The sequence below is a fragment of the Coptis chinensis genome, chromosome 8 (genome assembly GCF_015680905.1).
Source record: "Coptis chinensis isolate HL-2020 chromosome 8, ASM1568090v1, whole genome shotgun sequence".
NCBI lineage: Eukaryota > Viridiplantae > Streptophyta > Magnoliopsida > Ranunculales > Ranunculaceae > Coptis > Coptis chinensis.
The window spans coordinates 93,013,172-93,032,589 of NC_141463.1; the positions used below are offsets into that span (position 1 = coordinate 93,013,172).

The window sequence follows — 19,418 nt, forward strand, 5'->3', positions numbered from 1 at the left end:
GAGATTGATGATTCCAAGTCTAAAACGCTCAACCGCGTATCCAAAGTTGCATTGTCTACTCTACTCATGAAATCGATAGGCTTTTATTTCGGATCCACAGAAAAGCAAAAATAAGATTCCAAAACCAATGATTTTTTCCTCTTCCACCAACTCAATCGATTCCCCACATCTTTTATCTCTTTTCATCATGCCTTTCCAAAATTGAAATGCTTATTGGCAACACTTAACGCTACTTCAAAAGATCATACATGACTTTAAATATGGACGATAAATATACAAATTGAAATACCAATAATGGAAGTACCGACCACTCATACTATGAAGAGTTAATTTCACATGTACACCCGAACGCACTACTTCGATGTTTTTCTAAATTCCCCTGGGAAACAAGGAATTGCAATCTTCTATAACTAACATTCCATAGACAGGCAAAAGTACAAGATTCCAAAGCAAATAACTTGTTCTCAGACAATTCCCCACATTGGGCTGCAGAGTGCACTACGTAGTTTGCTAGAGAATTATGTGGTGATAAACTTAAAAAGTACTAATCGTAATGGAGGATAGACAAGAGAAAATGTACTTCAGAAATTATCTATCAACGAGAAGCTGGGGATGCTGTACTAATAATAATCTAATCCCCACTCAATGTCCGAAAAAGAAAAAGAAACAGACAAAGCAGATTAGCACCTCAACATTATAATATGGGCCCTGTATTAGGTACTCATCAAATTGGATTGGGCACTCCACAAAAAAAAAAAATATATATATATATATATATATATATATATATATATATATATATATATATATATATATATATACAAATTTGTCATATTACAAATTTGCCAGCAAAGTCTAGGGCCAACACCTAATCCAACCGGTCTCGCCATAACGAAACACTTGGGTCGTTTGAGTGTACACTCAAATGATCTCGCCATGTAGTTTGAGTGTACACTCAAGTGGTCTGCGCGTGTCGTTTGAGACAAAACTCTTGATTTTTAGTTAGACGATATAGTGGGGTCGTTTGGGCAGTCTCCAGAACAACATGGCGGAGTCGTTTGGGGACTCTCTTGGGCGACATGGCTAGGTCGTTTGGATTTAAAAAATTCGGTTTGTTTGTCACGATGTTTATTTTAAAAATCAACTTCCACTTAATCAACCCAAACTCGAAACGACTTCATCAAGCTTGGGCAAACTTGAACTCAAGTTTAATCAACCCAATTTTCCACCCAAACTCCAAAAAAATATCAAGTTTGAAATCATCAAGTTTAATCAACCCAATTTTCCACCCCAATCAAGTTTAATCAACCTAATCAAGTTTAATCAACCCAACTAAGTTTGAATATATACTCAAATGGGACACGACTCGAATTGGGTAAAATTGCCAACTTCAATTCCCATTGTTGATTCACAACTCAACACTCGAAGGTTTGTTTGTTTGTTTGTTTTGTTTTGTTTTTTTTTTTTTGGTTCAGTCTTGCGAGAGAGATGATACCGGCTAAAAAGGTTTGAAAAAAATGGTAGTGATATGCGTTGAGGGGGACCAGGGGGAAGAGAGTATTGGGCTATTGTTGTTGGACTTAGTTATCGGGCTTGGGCCGAAGGCTGCCCAATGCAATTTGATTAGTGCCCGATTAAATCACCTATAATATTTATAGCAAGCTGAGGCCCCGTATATGCTATTGTACTGGGTTATGGGTTGCAGTGGGCTCTGATCAAGCCCGACTCAATAAACTCAATTTTCAAGCCCTCCCTCTTCTTCTTCACTCTGCCACTACTCCCGAGTCTTCACATCTAAAAATGCGGCACGCGCTAATTTTTCTGATTGTTTAAAGGTAGCCTTTCGATCTTTTACCCTGTTTTCTCAATATTAAAGTTTATTTTTATTTTCAGGAAGGACTACTGATTATCTTACTATGTTGGAGCAAAGAAGTGAAATATAAAGTCACTGGGACTTGATTATTTGCCATGGATGGAAACTCCGAATCTGAGGAAGAGGAGCAGCTTGTGGAAGTTGGATCGTTTGGAGTACCAATTCGACTTGTCCGTGATCCGGCTGAAGAGATAATGCTGTTATGGGGTCTCCAACAGCCCACGCTCTCCAAGCAGAATGCGTTGGTCGGTCAGTCCTCTCTGCAACTGAATCTCGAGGCTTGCGGTCAACGTCTGTCCATCACCCAATCCCCATCGTCCATGGGAACACCTGGTGTCACTGGAGCCGTCATGTGGGACAGTGGAGTCATCTTGGCCAAGTTCTTAGAGCACGCTGTCGACTCTGGATATCTTCTCCTTCAGTCGAAGAAGATTGTTGAACTTGGTTCCGGATGTGGACTAGTTGGATGTGTTGCAGCTCTTCTTGGTGCTCAAGTTATTCTTACTGATCTGCCTGATCGGCTGAGGCTCCTTAGGAAGAATGTTGAAGCCAATGTAATTGCTGGTGGTTCTGCTTCAGTGAGGGAGCTTATATGGGGCGATGATCTTGATGCCGACTTGATTGACCCTCAACCTGATTATGTACTTGCGTCCGATGTAATTTATAGTGAAGGAGCAGTTGCAGATTTGTTGGAGACGCTTGAACAACTTTGTGGAATGCAAACAACTGTTATACTGACTGGAGAACTTCGAAATGATGTTGTTCTCGAATACTTTTTAGAACTGGCAATGAATGAATTTGTAGTTGGTCGTGTATATCAGGAGCAGTGGGATCCAGATTATTGCAGTAGTCGTGTTGTGATGCTTGTTCTAGGTAAGAAAACAGAAACTGGAATTTGAGTATTGTATTATACAGATATATTTATTTATTGCTACTGGTTTTCTGAATGGAAAAAATTTACTTGCAAAATGGATGTCCGACCTCTATGAATGTAGACCTTCCATCTCAGTCACTACACCACAAAATAATCGAATGCAATCTATAGTAAAGACGTAAATGATTGGAGTTGGACATTCTGAGAGGGGAGAACTAGAAAAATCTTAAATTTGTACAAATCAGATTGATTGAACTAGGCTTGTCGCAGAAATTGTTTTTCATGTTGTGCAGCTAATCAATTTTCAATATTGTTTCTTATTGCAATTAGGGAGGGGTTCTAGAGACATATTTTATCTTGATACGTAAACAAACTCAAAATCGTTAGGGCATTTATAAGTTTCGTATTAGGCTAATATTTTGTAGATATGATCTCCTAACTATTCTAAACATTGGCACAAATAATAAAAAAAATAAAAAATTTCTAAACTTGCTAAATATAGTATCAAAAATGGTGAAAATGAACGGTCTACAATTAGCCAAATTTTGTATAATTGTTAACTACATTTGGCAAGTTTGGAATTTTTTGATTTTTTTGATTATTTGTAACAATGTTTAGAATAGTTATGAGATCATATCTACAAAAAATTAGTCTAATCCAAAATTTATAAATCTCCTAACGATTTTGAGTTTGTTTACGTGTCAAGATAAAATATGTCCCTAGAACCCCTCCCTTGCAATTATATCATGCATTTGAACAGTAAACACGGTTAGTAGACCCGAAATCTAGTATCTAAAGACAGAGATAATGATGGCCAAGGGGATTGCAGTTATATTCCTCCATGCCCTCCCACTATTAGATCAAGGTATAAATTAGTAGACATATATATTTGGTTACATGTCATTGTTTCTCCTTTTCTCAACCCCTCGATCCCTTCTTTGAACCATCCTTTGATCCAATACAGCAATAGGTTCCACCAAGAACTGACCTTGATCATTGGTGGGAGGTAATTGTAGCACAGGGTTAACATCATCACCAATTTTTTTCTTCAACAAGGACACATGGAAAACTGGATGAACAGCTGAAGTTGCAGGCAAGTCTAACTTGTATGCTATTGAACCAATTTTCTCAATAATTTTGTATGGGCCAAAATATTTTGGTGCAAGTTTGAGGTTTTGTCGCATGGCTAACGTAGTTTGTCTATAAGGCTGCAACCTCAAATACACTCATTCCCCTACTGCAAAAACTTGTTCATTTCTGTGCTTATCGGCATAAAAATTCATTCGTTGTTGGGCTTGCTGAAGTCGTTCCCGTAGTAACTGTATTGTAGAATTTCGCTCCTCCAAAAACTGATGAACTTCTGGGTTACGGGTAGCTAATTGTTGGGGAATAGCTAAATGAGGGGTGGATAGCCATAGAGAGCTTCAAATGGAGTAGTCAGTAGAGTGGTGTGGTAACTTGTGTTGTACCACCATTCTGCTAAGGACAACCATTTTGCCCATTGGGTAAGGTGATCACTAGTCATGCAACGAAGGTAATTCTCAAGGCATTGGTTTAAGTGTTTTGTTTGGCCATCGGATTGGGGATGATAGGCAGTGGAATGATGTAATTTAGTACCAACTAACTTGAACAAGTGAGTCCAAAATTGGCCAAGGAAGATGGTATCTCGATATGAAACTATGGTGGTAGGAAGGCCATGAAACTTATGGATCTAATCAAAGAAATTTTGGGCGATTGTGTTAGCAGTATAAGGATGAGCGATAGCTATAAAATGGCCATATTTCGTCATTCGGTCGATTACCACAAAAATAGTATTCTTGGAGGTTGAATTTGGAAGACCTTCAATGAAGTCCATGGAGATATCTTGCCATGGTTGGGTAGGGATAGGTAGAGGTTGTAAAAGGCTAGGGTATGGGATATGTTCACCTTTATTACGCATTGACACACACATATGCAAGCTGCAAAGATATTCACCACATCCCGTTTGAGAGTAGGCCAAAAGAAAAACTACTCTACCCTTTTAATGGTTGCTTTTATGCCGAGTGTCCACCTGCATCTGTAATGTAATTCCTCTATAATTCGCCTCAAACTTCCATTATCCCCAATAAACAACTTTCCTTGAAATCGCAATGTTCCGCCCCCCTAAAAAGAATAATCAGAGACATCGTGAGGGTTGCTTACTAATTGAGTTACCAACTATTCAGCTAATTCGTTCCCTTCCAAACTCTTTTGTACTTCGGTTAACCAAGATGATTGGAGTGTAGAAAGATTGTGGAAACTACCTTCTTCTTCTAGTATTCTTGATAAAGCTTCTGCCACCTTATTATCAACCCCTTTTTTGTAGACTATTTCATAGTCAAGGCCCAATAGTTTTGTCAACCATTTTTGCTGCAACATAGAAAAGAGTCGCTGCTCGAGCAAATACTTTAAGCTTTGGTGGTCTGTTTTGATCACAAAGTGGTTATCAAACAGATAGGTCCTCCAATTTTCTACTGCAAAAACTATTGCACACAATTCATTTTCATATGTCGAGAGACCCAACTTGCAAGGGGCAAGAACCTTGCTCAAAAATGCTAAGGGTCTACCATCTTGCATAAGAACTGCGCCTATACCATCTTTGCTCGCATCAGTTTCTAACACAAATGGCCTGTTGAAATTTGGGAGAGTGAGGACAGGTGTAGGAACCATTGCTTGTTTCAAACAGTTGAAGGCATCTACGGCTGCTGGATTCCATTTAAACCGGTCCTTCCTCAACATCTCAGTTAGTGGTTTACTGATGATACCATACCCTCGAACAAACTTCCTATAATATCCGGTCAGACCCAAAAATCCCCTCAATCCTTTTAGAGTCTTAGGTAAAGGCCAATTGACCATAGCTTCCACTTTAGACTTATCAGCAGATACACCTTGCTTAGAAATAATATGCCCAAGATATTCCAGCTTATCTTGCCCAAAAGAACATTTCGAACTCTTGGCATATAGTTGATGTTGTCGCAGCAAATCTAGTGTAATACGCAAATGTTCCTTGTGCTCATCCATAGAAGTACTATATATTAGTATGTCATCAAAAGAGACAAGGATGAACTTTCTGAGATGAGGCTTGAAAACAGAATTCATTAATGCTTGAAACGAGGTAGGAGCATTCGTCAACCCAAATGGCATGACTAAAAACTCATAGTGTCGTCATGAGTACGAAATGCGGTCTTCGGAATGCCTGGCGCATATACCCTTATCTGGTAAAATCCCAATCTGAGATCTAGTTTAGAAAAAATATAAGCACCATGTAACTCATCAAGTAGCTCATCAATTACGGGAATAGGGAACCATTTAGGTTGTTTTGTTCCAGACCCAGAAATTGCAATCGGCTAAGAGCACCAAGACTTGAAGGAATGTTTCCTTCCAGTCTGTTCATTCCTAAAAACAATTTAATTAATTTAGTATTGTTTGCTAGAGAAGATGGGATCGGTCCAAACAATTTGTTTCCGGAGAGAATTAACAGCTGTAAACTATGAAGTTTTCCAATAGAAGATGGAATACTACCGTAAAATTTATTAGAACAAAGAGATAATATAAACAAACCGACCAGGTTCCCAATTCCTTCTGGGATGACTCCAGATATTTGATTGTCTCCTAGATACAACTCCTCCATTTGGTTGGAGAGATTGGTAATAGAGTTCGGGAAAACACCTCCAAAATTGTTTTGGTGCAAGGCCAATATCTTTATATTACTGGAGTTGGTCAAATAAGTGATAAAACTCAAATCATGAGCTTCTCCTATTCCTAGCTGACTGCGTGGGAATTGAAAATCCTTAGAAACTTGTCCTTTGAAATTGTTTTCTAGAATATCAAATCGTTGAAGTTTAGAAGCATTAGCTAGAGAAACTGGGAGTAATCCAGAAAGTTGATTTCCACCACCATAGATACCGAGGAGATTAGGAAGAGTGACGCCCATGTCTGGTGGAAGACTACCACTAAATTGGTTAACGGGAATTCCTATGCCATTCAGGGATGAGATGTTGAAAATTGTTAAAGGGCAAAGCAAAGAAGAGAGGGAAAATAAATAAAGGTACCACACCCTCAGATTTTCTCTTAAACGTAACGGACATGTTCCTGGGCATCTTATATAATGTCTTGAACAACTTATATAGTGTCTTGACCAATTTTTTTAATTTACACTTATTAACTTATTTAACAAACGACGCTATATAACATGTGCAGGACACTATATAAGATGCTCAAGACACTATATTAACATGTCCGTTTAAGAGAATTTGGTACAACATACCCAACCATGAGTTTAGCACCTATCAGCTACATATATGCAACTGCAAGGCCGCCTCTCCCTAGTTACATCCAGACCTTTTGGAAAACCAGTATCATACGAATATTTCTCTTCCAGTGTGGTCTTAGGCACTAAGATTTACACCTTCGGAGGTTATTCTAAGATTCAATCATCCACACGTCTTTTTGTTGATTTTAACGACCCTCCACCTCTTGATCATGATTGAGGTCTCTGTACTGCCCAAGTTTTTGACTTATAGGACCCGCTCTGCAAATGGAGGCATCTCCGGCATTCAGTCAATTGATCCTGATTTCTAAAGTACACAGATTGTTGTTATACACCAGAAATGAGCATAGAGGAGTTTACAAACAAAAATGCAAAACAAAGCAACATGGACATGCTAATTAGCCCATGATAAGTACTAGGTTGTTTTCCAAATGTGAATCCCTTGTTTCAGATATCCAGTGGTTTTGACTGTGTATCTGAAGTTCTGAACTTCAGTTAATGACTGACTTTGTTGGCTTATGTGTCAAGGTCTCCATTTCAGTGGCAAAGATCGGATATATTTGGCAGAGATCGGATCCAGTAAACGAAACATAAGAATTTGAAAATTGCACCACACGCACACAGACCTAAAACTCCCACAAACTAGCCATCATAAAAATTTATGTTACATTGAAGTTTTCTCATGCATTGGTGAATTATTTACCTACCGTGTAGAATAATTTGCTAGCGAAGGTCTTATTCAATATAATGTCGAGTAGAACTACAGGTTCACATATTCAATTCGTATGCATTGCATGCTTAATCAAATTCCAATTTCTCTTTACATAAATATTTCAATTAATTTGCACATATCGAATATCTAACCATTCCTCAAATTTTCTCTTTAACCTTTTGGGCTCTTCTTTCGGTTATCCTGGTTTTAAAACTTCTAAGTTCTAACCGAAGAGTTGGACTTTGAAACAAGACCGCAACTCCACAAGAGCTAAAACCATAGAATAACAGAATTACAGTGTGTCATATTCAATGACACAATCTTCGGATATTCGCTACAACTAAATGAGGTGTCTGAAATTAAGACCATACATTAATTGCAAACTTTTGACACAACTTTACAACTTTTCAACAAACACAAGTCTCATTGTCACTGCTCATTTCTCATTATTATCAAGGAAAGCATCCTTGGTGAACAAGCATTTTATGAAAAGAAAAACTAGAGATTTACACACAAGATAGCAGGAAATAAAAGTCATCATAATCCTAAAAGTCTATACACATAGTGTCCATAACAATAGTTTCGGAAGGAGCTTAGCCAATAAGTATGCAGTCCAATTCGAGGATGTCCTACGCCGCCCTGTGATTCAAGAAAAAAGTAGAATGTTTAGGTCTTTTTCCTTAGGGGCAAGGCTCATGTTTCCAACAAGTAGGAAGATCAATTTAGTATCTGCAAACAATTAGACCAACTCCAGTGGCTTTAGTGGATACATCCCTATATTCTCAGTCTACAGTGGATAGGGATGCAATAATGAGCGCTAGAATGGTTCTGAGTATGGCTTCTTGTATTGGGCGCCAGGCCAGTGCGAGTGGTGCCTAGCGTAGTCAAAGTTTCAAACGATAAGCTTTTATTCGAACTAAAGTGCTAGTGGCCGGATAGGGACTGTGTTCCAATGGGAGTGGTGTCTGCTCACCTCTGGGGCCAGACCTGAGCCACCCTGCATATTTAGTTGCATATGCACGGTGAGAAATTCAATCGTAGATAGAGGAATACAGGTATGGGGGGCCATTGGAAGGAGATTTTCAGGGTTTTACAGGGATAAAGGAACCATTTGAGTTGGTCTTAACTCTTAACAAAGATTGCATCATAACCAAATTGATACAAAATCAGTAACTTTCACCTCACAAAAGTATAACATATGGCCGCTATCTTGTGAATCATGTACTGGTCAGTAGCACCCTCTAACACATGTATGAAGAAATTCTGCCTTCAATTTCCTTTTTACTCAAGTTATAAATGTTTCTAAACAGTGACTTATAAATCTTAGAAGAACATAAATGAAGGAAAAATTGCATAGCAAAACACTGATTTGTATAAGATGTGATTTTACCTTTCATTTACATTCAATTACGTTCTCCGTGAATCCTAGTACCAAGAAATGTGTCTCTTATAGCGTTCAATTCTCTACTGACATCTCTAATATCCATTCTCTCTGACGGTGATTCCACAGAACATGCAACCCCAATTCTGACTATTGCAGTCAAGCACTCTAGCAGTTTTGCTCTTCTGTGACTGCTGATTCTCATGGTATTAGTATCTCCTAAAGTGTCATCTCCTTCAGATAGAAGTATTGGATCTACAATCTTTATAAGTTGATCCTGCAAACCGTTGCTAGCATAGTTATGGAGGTTTAAACCGTCTTTAAACATCTCATCGGTTGGTCTCCTTCCTGTGGACATTTCCAACACAAGAATTCCATAACTATACACATCACCTTGTATGGATGCATCAGCTCCCATACCATATTCTGCAATATATACATCAATCACTAGTTTTTAGTAAACCATTTAAATGAAAAAATATATATATATGTATATTAAGAGCCATTGGCCAGCAAAAAGAAAAAGAAATATAATAGTAATACCGTAATGCTTTACATCCATTATACTATAGAGAGATTGAAAAGGTCCTCACAATCGTCAATTAAGATATTAATAAAAGTAACCAAACTAGCTTAATTACCACCACATCCACAATTCGTTCATCCTCGATCTTTTGAATTTTAACTCAACTAACATGGACTGAAAAGAAATTAAATCAAGTTGCTAGTTTTTATTCTCTCTAATAGCTTTTTATTCGCACTAACAATTCATTTTTCCTCTTTTAAGATATCTAAATAACTATGATAAACATCCAACAATCCAAGGCCCTCCTGTACCGAAATTAGCTTGTCCAACTGGGGTGTTAATGGCGTGGAACTTAACACGGGAAAAAAGAGGCAAAAGGATTTGAGTTTCACTAATATGTGGCTACACAGAAAGATTATAACTAATGCAGTATACCAGATATTGATTTCATGCATTTATGGATTGGAAAAAGGACTGAAATCAAAATATGTCGATATTGAAATTCCTACCTGGAGCGGCATAGCCAATAGATCCCTTTACCCCTGTTGAGGTACTTTGACCATCATGCAAGTTCTCTATTGATCCCGAAAGAAGCTTTGCTAAACCAAAATCACCAACATGAGCTACCATATCATTATCAAGAAGCACATTGCTTGGCTTTAAATCACGATGAATAACCAAAATGTGGCACTCGTGATGAAGATAGATAAGCGCAAAAGCAACATCAATGGTGACATTTAGTCTTTGAAGTAGGTTCAAATTCGATTCTTCATCTTGTTCACTGATCTCTTGATGCAACCACTTCTCTAAACTTCCATTTGGCATGAACTCAAAGACTAGTGCTTTAAATTCATTTCCTTCGTAATCCACGCTAGAGCAAGAGGTTAGAATCTTAACAAGATTTCGATGGCGGATATTACGCATGATTCACACTCGCCACCGAAACTCTTTAATGCTCCTCTCAATTGAAGTTTGAACACCTTAATAAAACAATGGTTTCAAATTGGTTGAGCAGTCCCTTATACACACTGCCAAAACCACCTGAACCAACAAAATTAGTTGGAGAAAATCCACCAGTCGCGTGAGAAAGATCTCCATAAGAGACCTTAACATGTTGATCACTGAACGTTTGTGAAGAAGCCGTTTTAAGTTTACTTTTTCTTCTCAGGTAAAATATTAGAGAACAAGATGCCAAAAGAATGAACACGGCCACACTAATCATAATTGCCATTTTGGAAGGATCGGACCTTCCATGCTTTTTTACACCTGGCTTTTCAGATTTATTAATTCGGCATGACGGCAATTGCAGTTCATGTATACCCCCACAGAGATTAGAATTTCCAGCTACTGAAAATTTGCTTGCACTTTTAAAGATCCCGTTCACTGGCACCTCACCTTCAAGTTTATTGAAGGATAGATTCAACCGCCGGAGATATGGAAAGCCCTCTAAATACTTTGGAATTCCACCAGACAAGTTGTTCCTTGATAGATCCAACCCTTGGACATTCTTTAAAGAACTTAAAGATTGAGGAACTATCCCTTCAAACAAATTTCCGTCCAAGTATACATTTTCCAAACTCAAACACTCACCAAGAGTACTAGGTATTAAACCAGACAACTTATTTCCAGACACCTTGATATCAACAAGATTTTTTAGTTTTCCTACTTCTAAGGGTAGGGAACCAATTAAGGAGTTCATAGAGAAGCTAAGATAAAGCAGAGTGGGAATATTAAAGATCTCTTTAGGTAGGGTACCATTTAGGTTGTTTTGTTCCAGATTCAGATTTTGCAATTGGCTAAGAGCACCAAGACCTGAAGGAATGTTTCCTTCCAGTCTATTGCTTCCTAAATACAATTCACTCAATTTAGTATTGTTTGCTAGAGAAGATGGGATCGGTCCAGACAATTTGTTTACGTCAAGAGCTAACCCCTGTAAACTACGGAGTTTTCCAATTGAAGATGGAATACTACCGGAAAAGTTATTAGTAGCAAGAGATAATAGAAACAAATTGACCAGGTTCCCAATCCCTTCTGGGATGATTCCAGATATTTGATTGTATCCTAGATACAACTTCTCAATTTGGTTGGAGAGATTGGTAATAGAGTTCGGGAGAACACCTCCAAAATTGTTTTGGTGCAAGGCCAACATCTTTAGATTACTAGAGTTGGTCAAATAAGTGATAAAACTCAAATCATGAGCTTCTCCCGTTCCTAGATGATTGCGTCCAAAACTTATATCTTCAATAGTTTGAGGGAATTGAAAATCCTTAGGAACTTGTCCTTCAAAATTGTTTGTTGAAATATCAAATGTTTGAAGTTTAGAAGCATTAGATAATGAAACTGGGAGTAGTCCAGAAAGTTGATTTCCACCACCAATGAAAGCAAAGAGATTAGGAAGGGTGATGCCCATGTCTAATGGAAGACTACCACTAAATTGGTTACCTGCAATTCCTAAGAGATTCAAGGATGATATGTTGAAAATTGTTAACGGGACCTCACCAGACAGTCTATTAACTCCAACATTGAAGTATATTAAGCTTGACAGTCTATCAAAGGTGGCCGGAATACTTCCAACCAATTTATTTTGAAGTGTAGAGAAGATTTGAAGCGACGAAAGATTACCTAAAGAAGGGGGTAGCACTCCTGTCAGATTGCTTCTTCCAATTTTCAAGAATACAAGCTTTGACAATGAGCCAATCTTTGCCGGAATATTCCCTGACAATTTGTTCCAACTTAAATCAATGTACCTGAGCTCAGTACATTGTGTTAGATTGACAGGAATTTCTCCTTCGAAAGTGTTATCCAACAGATCGAGTTTTTGAAGACGAAACAACCGACCGGTTTCTTGTGGGATCTCACCGTAGATATTATTGTGCTTTAAGTCAATGACCCTTAGGAAACTGAGGTTTCCAACATGAGGCGATAACGATCCAACGAAACTCTGGTTGGAAAGATTCAAACTTATGACTCTTTGATGACGCTTGCCGCATGTAATGCCTTGCCACTGACAGAAATGAAAAGATTGGTTCCAGGAGCTTAAGCCGCCTTGAATTCCATCTCTAATAGCCATTAGAGACTGGAGATCAGTCTCATTTCCTGGGGTGGCCATACAAGGTTTTGTTTGGGACATCAACTGGTTAAAGAGTAGGAAGATGATGTAAAAGTTAAGTAATGTAAATGCCTGGTTTGAAATCATCTTTGCAATTGTAGAAACTAAGGTATGTGGTGTAGTATTATATAGGAGCATTGCGCATGGAAAAATCTATGATTTTCTAGTGCAGGTAGGGGTCTGCCTAACCCCACAACTTTGTTCATCAAAAAACATAAAATATATATACAAGGAGGCATTGCGCGTGGAAATATTTATGTAAGATATTGATTTTCTAATGCAGGTAGGGGTCTGCTTAACCCCACTCCATAACTTTGTTCAAAAATTTAACGAAGAAAAAAAAAATTGATATCGAAGGGATGTGAACAAAAAACGTACCCAGTGACTTTCTTCGCGTTGTTTCAAGCAATTTTTGTTCTTCGCACTTGAGTGAAACAAGACAACGGAGATAACTGTCTCTACGTGTTCATTGGTTAGAACAGAAAGAGGAAGCTTGGGTTTTGGGTTTTGGCTTTGGGCTTAGTTAGTACGTCAAATTACCATTCAGGCCCGTTTTTCTTTTGGGGTATTTATTTGGTGAAAAAAGCCACAACCGTTAAGATTGCGCGGAGTGATGTCATTTAGTAGTGATGTCAAGGTAGCCCTGACCGAAAATGAAGTGCATATAGTTTTTTAAGATGACATTCACATGGATATAATCTTTTGATAATTAAGTGAAAATAGATATAGAAAACCAGATTAGACAACCGTTTTCGTACTTATTATTCTTTTGGCAATGTCCGACGGAATGTCTTTGCCTAGTTGTATCCCAAAAAAAATGCATTTATCGGAAAAATAAATATATATAGAAAACCAGTGCGACTACTTTTCTAATTATATAGGAGTATTGCGAGTTGGCGACGTGTACTTGGTTGATTTACAAATGTGAATCCTCTATCAGACTTGAAATTTGGTGAATCCTCTATCAGACTTGAAATTTGGTCTTGCCTGTCTCTATCACTTTTGTTAATGCCCTCTTGAAATTTGGTCTTGCCTGTCTCTGTCACTTTTGTTAATGCCCTCTTGAAATTTGGTCTTGAAATTTGGTCTTGCCTGTCTCTGTCACTTTTGTTAATGCCCTATAGGAGAGTGATATTCTCTATCCAGCACGTGTCCCGCATGGTGGATATAACGCATCGACCTAGGAACGCAGGTCACACCTGCGAGCTAGGAGAATGCTCTAGACAGTTCGCAGTATCACGCGAACTACGCAAGGAAGCGACCCAGACACCCCTTCCAGAAGCAATCATGAATAAAGGTACACTTGCACAGATCCCGCCATCGACCATCGACCATCGCCGCCAAGCTACTTGTCATGACCGCCACTCCACATCATCACGCGGCGGACCATGAGGGCCGGTCCCCCCACATGCTCTCCTGATCTCCACCCCTCGTTTGTAACACCCTTTACACGTGGTGGGCAAGGATACACTCTCAACATCTATAAATACCTCTCCTATGAACTACGCCAGACCTGATTCTACTCTCACACACAAAATCCAGAGCAAGATAAGTAGGCAGTTCGCTCCTAAGACGAACTCGGTCCATCCAAACAACCCATTCCAGTCCCCCAATCGACTGTGTGTAAGGGAAAGCTAAACCACACATTTATATTGGCGCCGTCTGTGGTCTCGATTACTTGAGAAACCACTTCCAAACAAGTCAATAACCAAAGCTCTCAAGCCCACGAAGCATAGCAAGCCTCGAAGCTCAACTCCACATTTTAGCAGGACAGTTAGGGACAGTAAACGAGCAAATCGCTCAACTCAGGCAGGAGAACGTTATACTACGCGCACAAGTGGACACACATAACCCACTAGGTGCCACCGCAGAAGACGATGTCATCAACGTCAGTCAACAGATCAACGAGCTGAGCCAAAGGCTCGACAAAAATGCAGTAAAGAGAGACTCCACCCAGATCGTGCAAAATATGCTGAAAACCTACCGCGCATCTCCATTTGCTGCTGAGCTCCTCAGCAAAGTCTCTCCTCCAGATTTCATCCAGCCACGGTTCCCTAATGCGATGGCCGCATTATGTCCAGTCGGCATATAGCGGTATGTTCAAAGTCTAGCACTCTACAGTGCACCAGAGTTCGACCACCTTCATTGCAGACTATTTCCGGCTAGTCTAAAAGATGGTCCATTCGACTGGTTCTTCTCCCTCGAGGCCGACTCGATAAAGAATTTCGAACACTTCACCGACTGTTACAAAGCCATCGTCCACAACGTGCGTAAGAAGGGCGATCTCAATTCACTTTTTCAGCTTGCCCCTCAAGGAGGAAACCTTCCGTTCCTTAAGTCGGTTCAAAACCGAACTATTAGACATGGAGAGCGGCCTCAAAGAGTCATTTGCCGCGGATAGCTTTCAAAACGCCGCGACCCAACACCGGCCACTCGCCCCGATCACTCCCGAAGAGCGGCCGAACGCGGGCCGAGTCAGATGCTCGAGTTGATAGGTACATCAAATTACAAGAAGGATTGAAAAATCAGAACCAAGAAGAAGAAGAAGAAGAAGAAGGAAAAGTTTATGAGGTAACATCGTCCTCTAAAAAACGATCCCGACAACAAGGCTAGCCCTCCAAACTCAAAGCGCGCAACGACCGAGAGTTCGCCATACTTACCCGATCTCCTAGTTACATACTAGAGAAGATCAAACGACCTGCCTACTACCGACGAGGTCGTGACCCGGCCAGATCGCCCGACCCGACCCTACTGCGCTTTCCACCGAGCTAAGTGCCATGAAACCGACGCATGCTGGGGGGTCAAACATTACTTGCAGGATCTTATAGAAGCAGGGCACATCAAGCAATACACCAATATAGCCGATGGCGACCTGCGCCACAAGCTCATGGCCCGCAGAGAACGAAGTAGGTTCCCACCTCGACTCGACGATCGGAGGGCCCAAGATCGCTCTAACAGCAGAGGACGTCCCCGAGACCGCTCTCGTCAAGATCGTCGTCCGCAGTCAGCAAGTCGAGAATACGACAGAACCATTCACATGATCACACTTCAGGATGGTTCCGTTCCAACCTCTAAAGAAAAGAGAAGGCGCGTTGGCACCCTTCATGAAGTTTACAACTTTTCTTCGCAGGCCGCACCCGCACCACGCAGTTCAGAATGCCAGTCAGGAGATATTACCCTCTCAGAGGCCGACCTCAACAAGGTTTGCCTCCCGCACAACGATGCACTCATGGTCCACGTCAAAATCAGCGACTGGACCGTCAAGCGAGTTTTGATGTATCCTGGCACCTCGTGTGATATTTTCTTCTACCATACCATCCAAGGAATGAACCTGCCAAAATCGGTCTTCATCGACCCGATCGCACCTCTCTTTGGGTTCAATGGCTCCAGGGCCGACCCAATAGGAGATCCCGAGAAGACAAGGTCAGCTTCAACACGCGCTTTAGCGTCCTCGACACCAAGTCGTCCTACAACGCCATTCTAGGACGACGATGGATTCATCAAATGCAGGCAGTGCCTTCCACATTGCATCAAGTGATCCGTTTTCCAGGCCCGAGGGGAATGCTGGAGCTGCGGAGCAACCAGCTCGAGGCCTATCATTGTAACCAGGTCCTCGCAGCAAACAAGATCGCTGAAACTCCCGTCGACGTCAGGAATGAGCCCACCAGTTATACAATGGCCAAAGACTTAGTGGCCGAGGTCAAAGCCACCGCACCAAATTAGAACGCTGGGGGCTCCAGCAACAAGTTCCTCTCACCAGCCCAGATACCGAGCTCCACTAAGGCAACAGTTGTCCCAGCTTTACAAATCTTAGAGGTCGCCCCAGTAGAGAGCATCCCGCGTAAAGCGAGAGCCTGATAATCGCCGGCCAACCCATACAACCAAGATGCAGTAAACTATCCCAAATTTTCGTTGTCACAACCACAGAAGTCACCTCTGACCCTGTTGTCATAACCATAGAAGATGTTCCAACTCCTACAGCTACTCCAGACACTCAATAGACCAGCACAACATCTACAAGGTGCAATCCTCCAGAGAACGCTTCAAACAAAGACAAGTCCGCATAAACCAACCAAGAAAGGCAAATGAGTGAATCTAGGAACAGAAGACGACCCTAAAATCGTCTATGTCGGGGCTAACCTCGACCCCACACTCAAAGCTCATCTTGTAAACTTTTTATCCATGAATAAAGATGTGTTCGCTTGGTCGTATATCGACGTGCCTGGTATAGATCCTAGCGTTGCATGCCATAGGGTAAACGTCAACCCTGGCGCCAAACCGGTTCGACAACGACCTAGGAGATTGTCATTACGTTTTCAAAAAGCAGTCAACGATGAGGTCGATAAACTCAAGCAAGTCGGTTTTATCCGGAAGGTCGATTACCCAGAGTGGATAGCAAACATAGTGGCAGTTCCGAAGAAGAATGGTACAGTCCGCCTGTGCGTCGACTTCACCAACGTCAACCAAGAAACACCTAAAGACAACTTCTCACTACCTAGGATCGACCGACTTGTCGACCAGACTTGCGGACACGAGCTGTTATCATTCATGGATGCATACAGTGGGTACAACCAAATACCACTTTCGGCCGAGGAAGATCGGGGAAAAGACCATTCATCATCGAAAGCAAGGAATTTATTGCTACAACGTTCTCCCGTTCGGACTCAAGAACGCTGGGGCAACATATCAACGACTGGTAACTGACATGTTCTAGGACATGTTAGGAGATACCATGGAGGTCTACATCGACGACATGGTCGTCAAAAGCAAACAGGCAGGCGACCACCTTACCTACCTTGAGCAAGCGTTCTCCAGGTTACGCCGAGCTGGAATGAAGCTGAACCCAAAGAAATGCCTCTTTGGAGCGTCCTTCGGAAAATTTCTAGGTTGATCAGGTTTCACAGCGAGGTATCGAAGCAAATCCAGACCAAATCCGGGCGTTCTTAGACATGGCCGATCCACAAACAAAGAAACAGATACAGAAGCTGTCAGGCATGGTCGCTGCACTCAACCGATTCATATTGAGAGCGTCAGACAAGTGCCGACCGTTCCTACAGATCCTAAAAAAAGGCGAGCAGTTCTCATGAAACGATCAATGTCACCAAGCATTCTCCACTCTCAAAGAATACCTCACAACGCCTCCCGTCTTAGCCAAACCAACAGACGGAGAAACACTGGGGCTCTACCTGGCAGTATCAGACTTCGCCATCAGTTCAGTTCTCTTCAAAGAGGAAAACAACTTAGAAAAACCGATCTACTTTACCAGTAAGACGCTCACTCCAGTCGAGAAGAATTATTCCTACATTGAAAGAACAGTGCTTGCTTTATTATACTCAGCACGCAAATTCAGACCTTACTTCCAAGCTCATCCAATCAAAGTACTTAGCGATCTTCCATTGAAGCGGATCCTTCACAAGGAGAATAAGACTACGAGGATGGCGGTATGGGCCGAAGATGTGGGCGAGCACCACATCGAATTCGTCCCCCGCATATCTCAGAAAGGCCAGGTCGTCGCAGAGTTCCTAGCAGATTTTCCAGTCGTCGACCCCAGTTGGGAGTCAGAAGCAGAGGTCGTACCCACAAAAGCAAACATCAAAACAGTCTGGTCCCTCTACGTCGATGGTTCCAGTAACCCAGGAGGCAGTGGTATCGGAATTGTTTTAGTATCCCCCGACGGAGCTATGGTAGAGAAGGCAGTTCGCATAGACTTCGCGACCTCCAATAACGAAGCGGAGTACGAGGCATTAATAATGAGGTTACGTGCGGCAATCCAGCTCGGTGTAAAGGAGCTCCAAATCTTTAGTGACTCGCAACTGGTTGTTCGCCAGATTGCAAAAGAGTACACTACCCACGAAGGTAACCTCTCCAAGTACCTTCAAGTTGTTAATGATTTACTTCTTTCTTTCAGCAGAACTACGATACACCATTTTTTGCGGGAAGAGAACCGTCACGCATATAGCTTAGCATACCTGGCCACTCAGACATCGAATCGCGGCCCCTAGACAACCGACCATTGAAGTGGTCGACCAACCAAATTTTACCAAGCGGACCATGTCTTAGAGATCGATGACTGCGCCCCACTCTCTCGGAGATCGATGAGTCAAACATGGATGCAGCCAATTATACAAGATATCCAACCGCGGTACACTCCCGTGACGAAGCGTATCAAGGCCGGAGGATTCCACACCGCACGTAGCTATTGTTTGGTAAATAACGGGTTATTTCGCCGTCAGTAGGAGGACCTCATCCGAGATGCATTAGTCCGGGACAAAGTCAATTAATTTTTATTTGAGATTCATGAAGGAGAGTGTGGGAACCATCTTTGGAGGTCGCCGTTGGCCCATAAAGCGATCTCCCAAGGATACTTCGGCCGAATGCGGTCGATGCCAAAACATATGTCCTCAAGTGTGTAAAATGTCAAACATTTGGGCCTAACATCATTCAACCCACCCCGAATTGATCAACATCGCGAGCCCTTGGCGTTCCACATGTGGGGCATGGACATTATGGGACCATTCATCCCTCGAAGAAGAGCACCGGCTTCCGCTTTGTCCTGGCTGCCACCGATTACTTTACTAAGTGGGTCGAAGCAGTTCCATTGGCACACGTCAAAGAGTCACATGTCAGGAATTTCATTTGGACTCATATCATCACC

The 19,418-nt window shown here is 41.3% G+C and overlaps 2 protein-coding genes across 11 annotated transcripts; one reads left to right on the plus strand and one right to left on the minus strand.

The window, feature by feature from the left end:
- The first annotated feature begins 1,696 nt into the window (after positions 1-1,696).
- Positions 1,697-2,842, plus strand: LOC147484481 (uncharacterized). Its single transcript, XM_086581094.1, has 2 exons — positions 1,697-1,835; positions 1,894-2,842. Exon 2 carries the CDS (start codon positions 1,969-1,971, stop codon positions 2,770-2,772), a length of 804 nt encoding a protein of 267 aa, XP_086437220.1. The 5' UTR covers positions 1,697-1,835; positions 1,894-1,968; the 3' UTR covers positions 2,773-2,842.
- A 4,169-nt stretch (positions 2,843-7,011) lies between these two features.
- On the minus strand, positions 7,012-13,298 carry LOC147484482 (putative LRR receptor-like serine/threonine-protein kinase At3g47570). Of its 10 annotated transcripts, none has more exons than XM_086581089.1 (4): positions 13,142-13,286; positions 10,164-10,695; positions 9,138-9,554; positions 8,152-8,386 (listed from the first exon to the last, which is right to left on the minus strand). In XM_086581089.1, the coding sequence occupies exons 2-3, from the start codon at positions 10,576-10,578 to the stop codon at positions 9,151-9,153; spliced, it is 819 nt and encodes a 272-aa protein (XP_086437215.1). In that variant the 5' UTR covers positions 10,579-10,695; positions 13,142-13,286; the 3' UTR covers positions 8,152-8,386; positions 9,138-9,150. The 10 variants fall into 10 exon arrangements, 7 of the variants coding, with proteins under 7 accessions (XP_086437212.1, XP_086437215.1, XP_086437214.1 ...); XM_086581088.1 differs by lacking the exon at positions 13,142-13,286 and adding an exon at positions 12,277-12,968; XM_086581090.1 differs by lacking the exon at positions 13,142-13,286 and adding an exon at positions 12,277-12,416 and having other exon boundaries at positions 9,138-9,476.
- Positions 13,299-19,418: the final 6,120 nt, after the last annotated feature.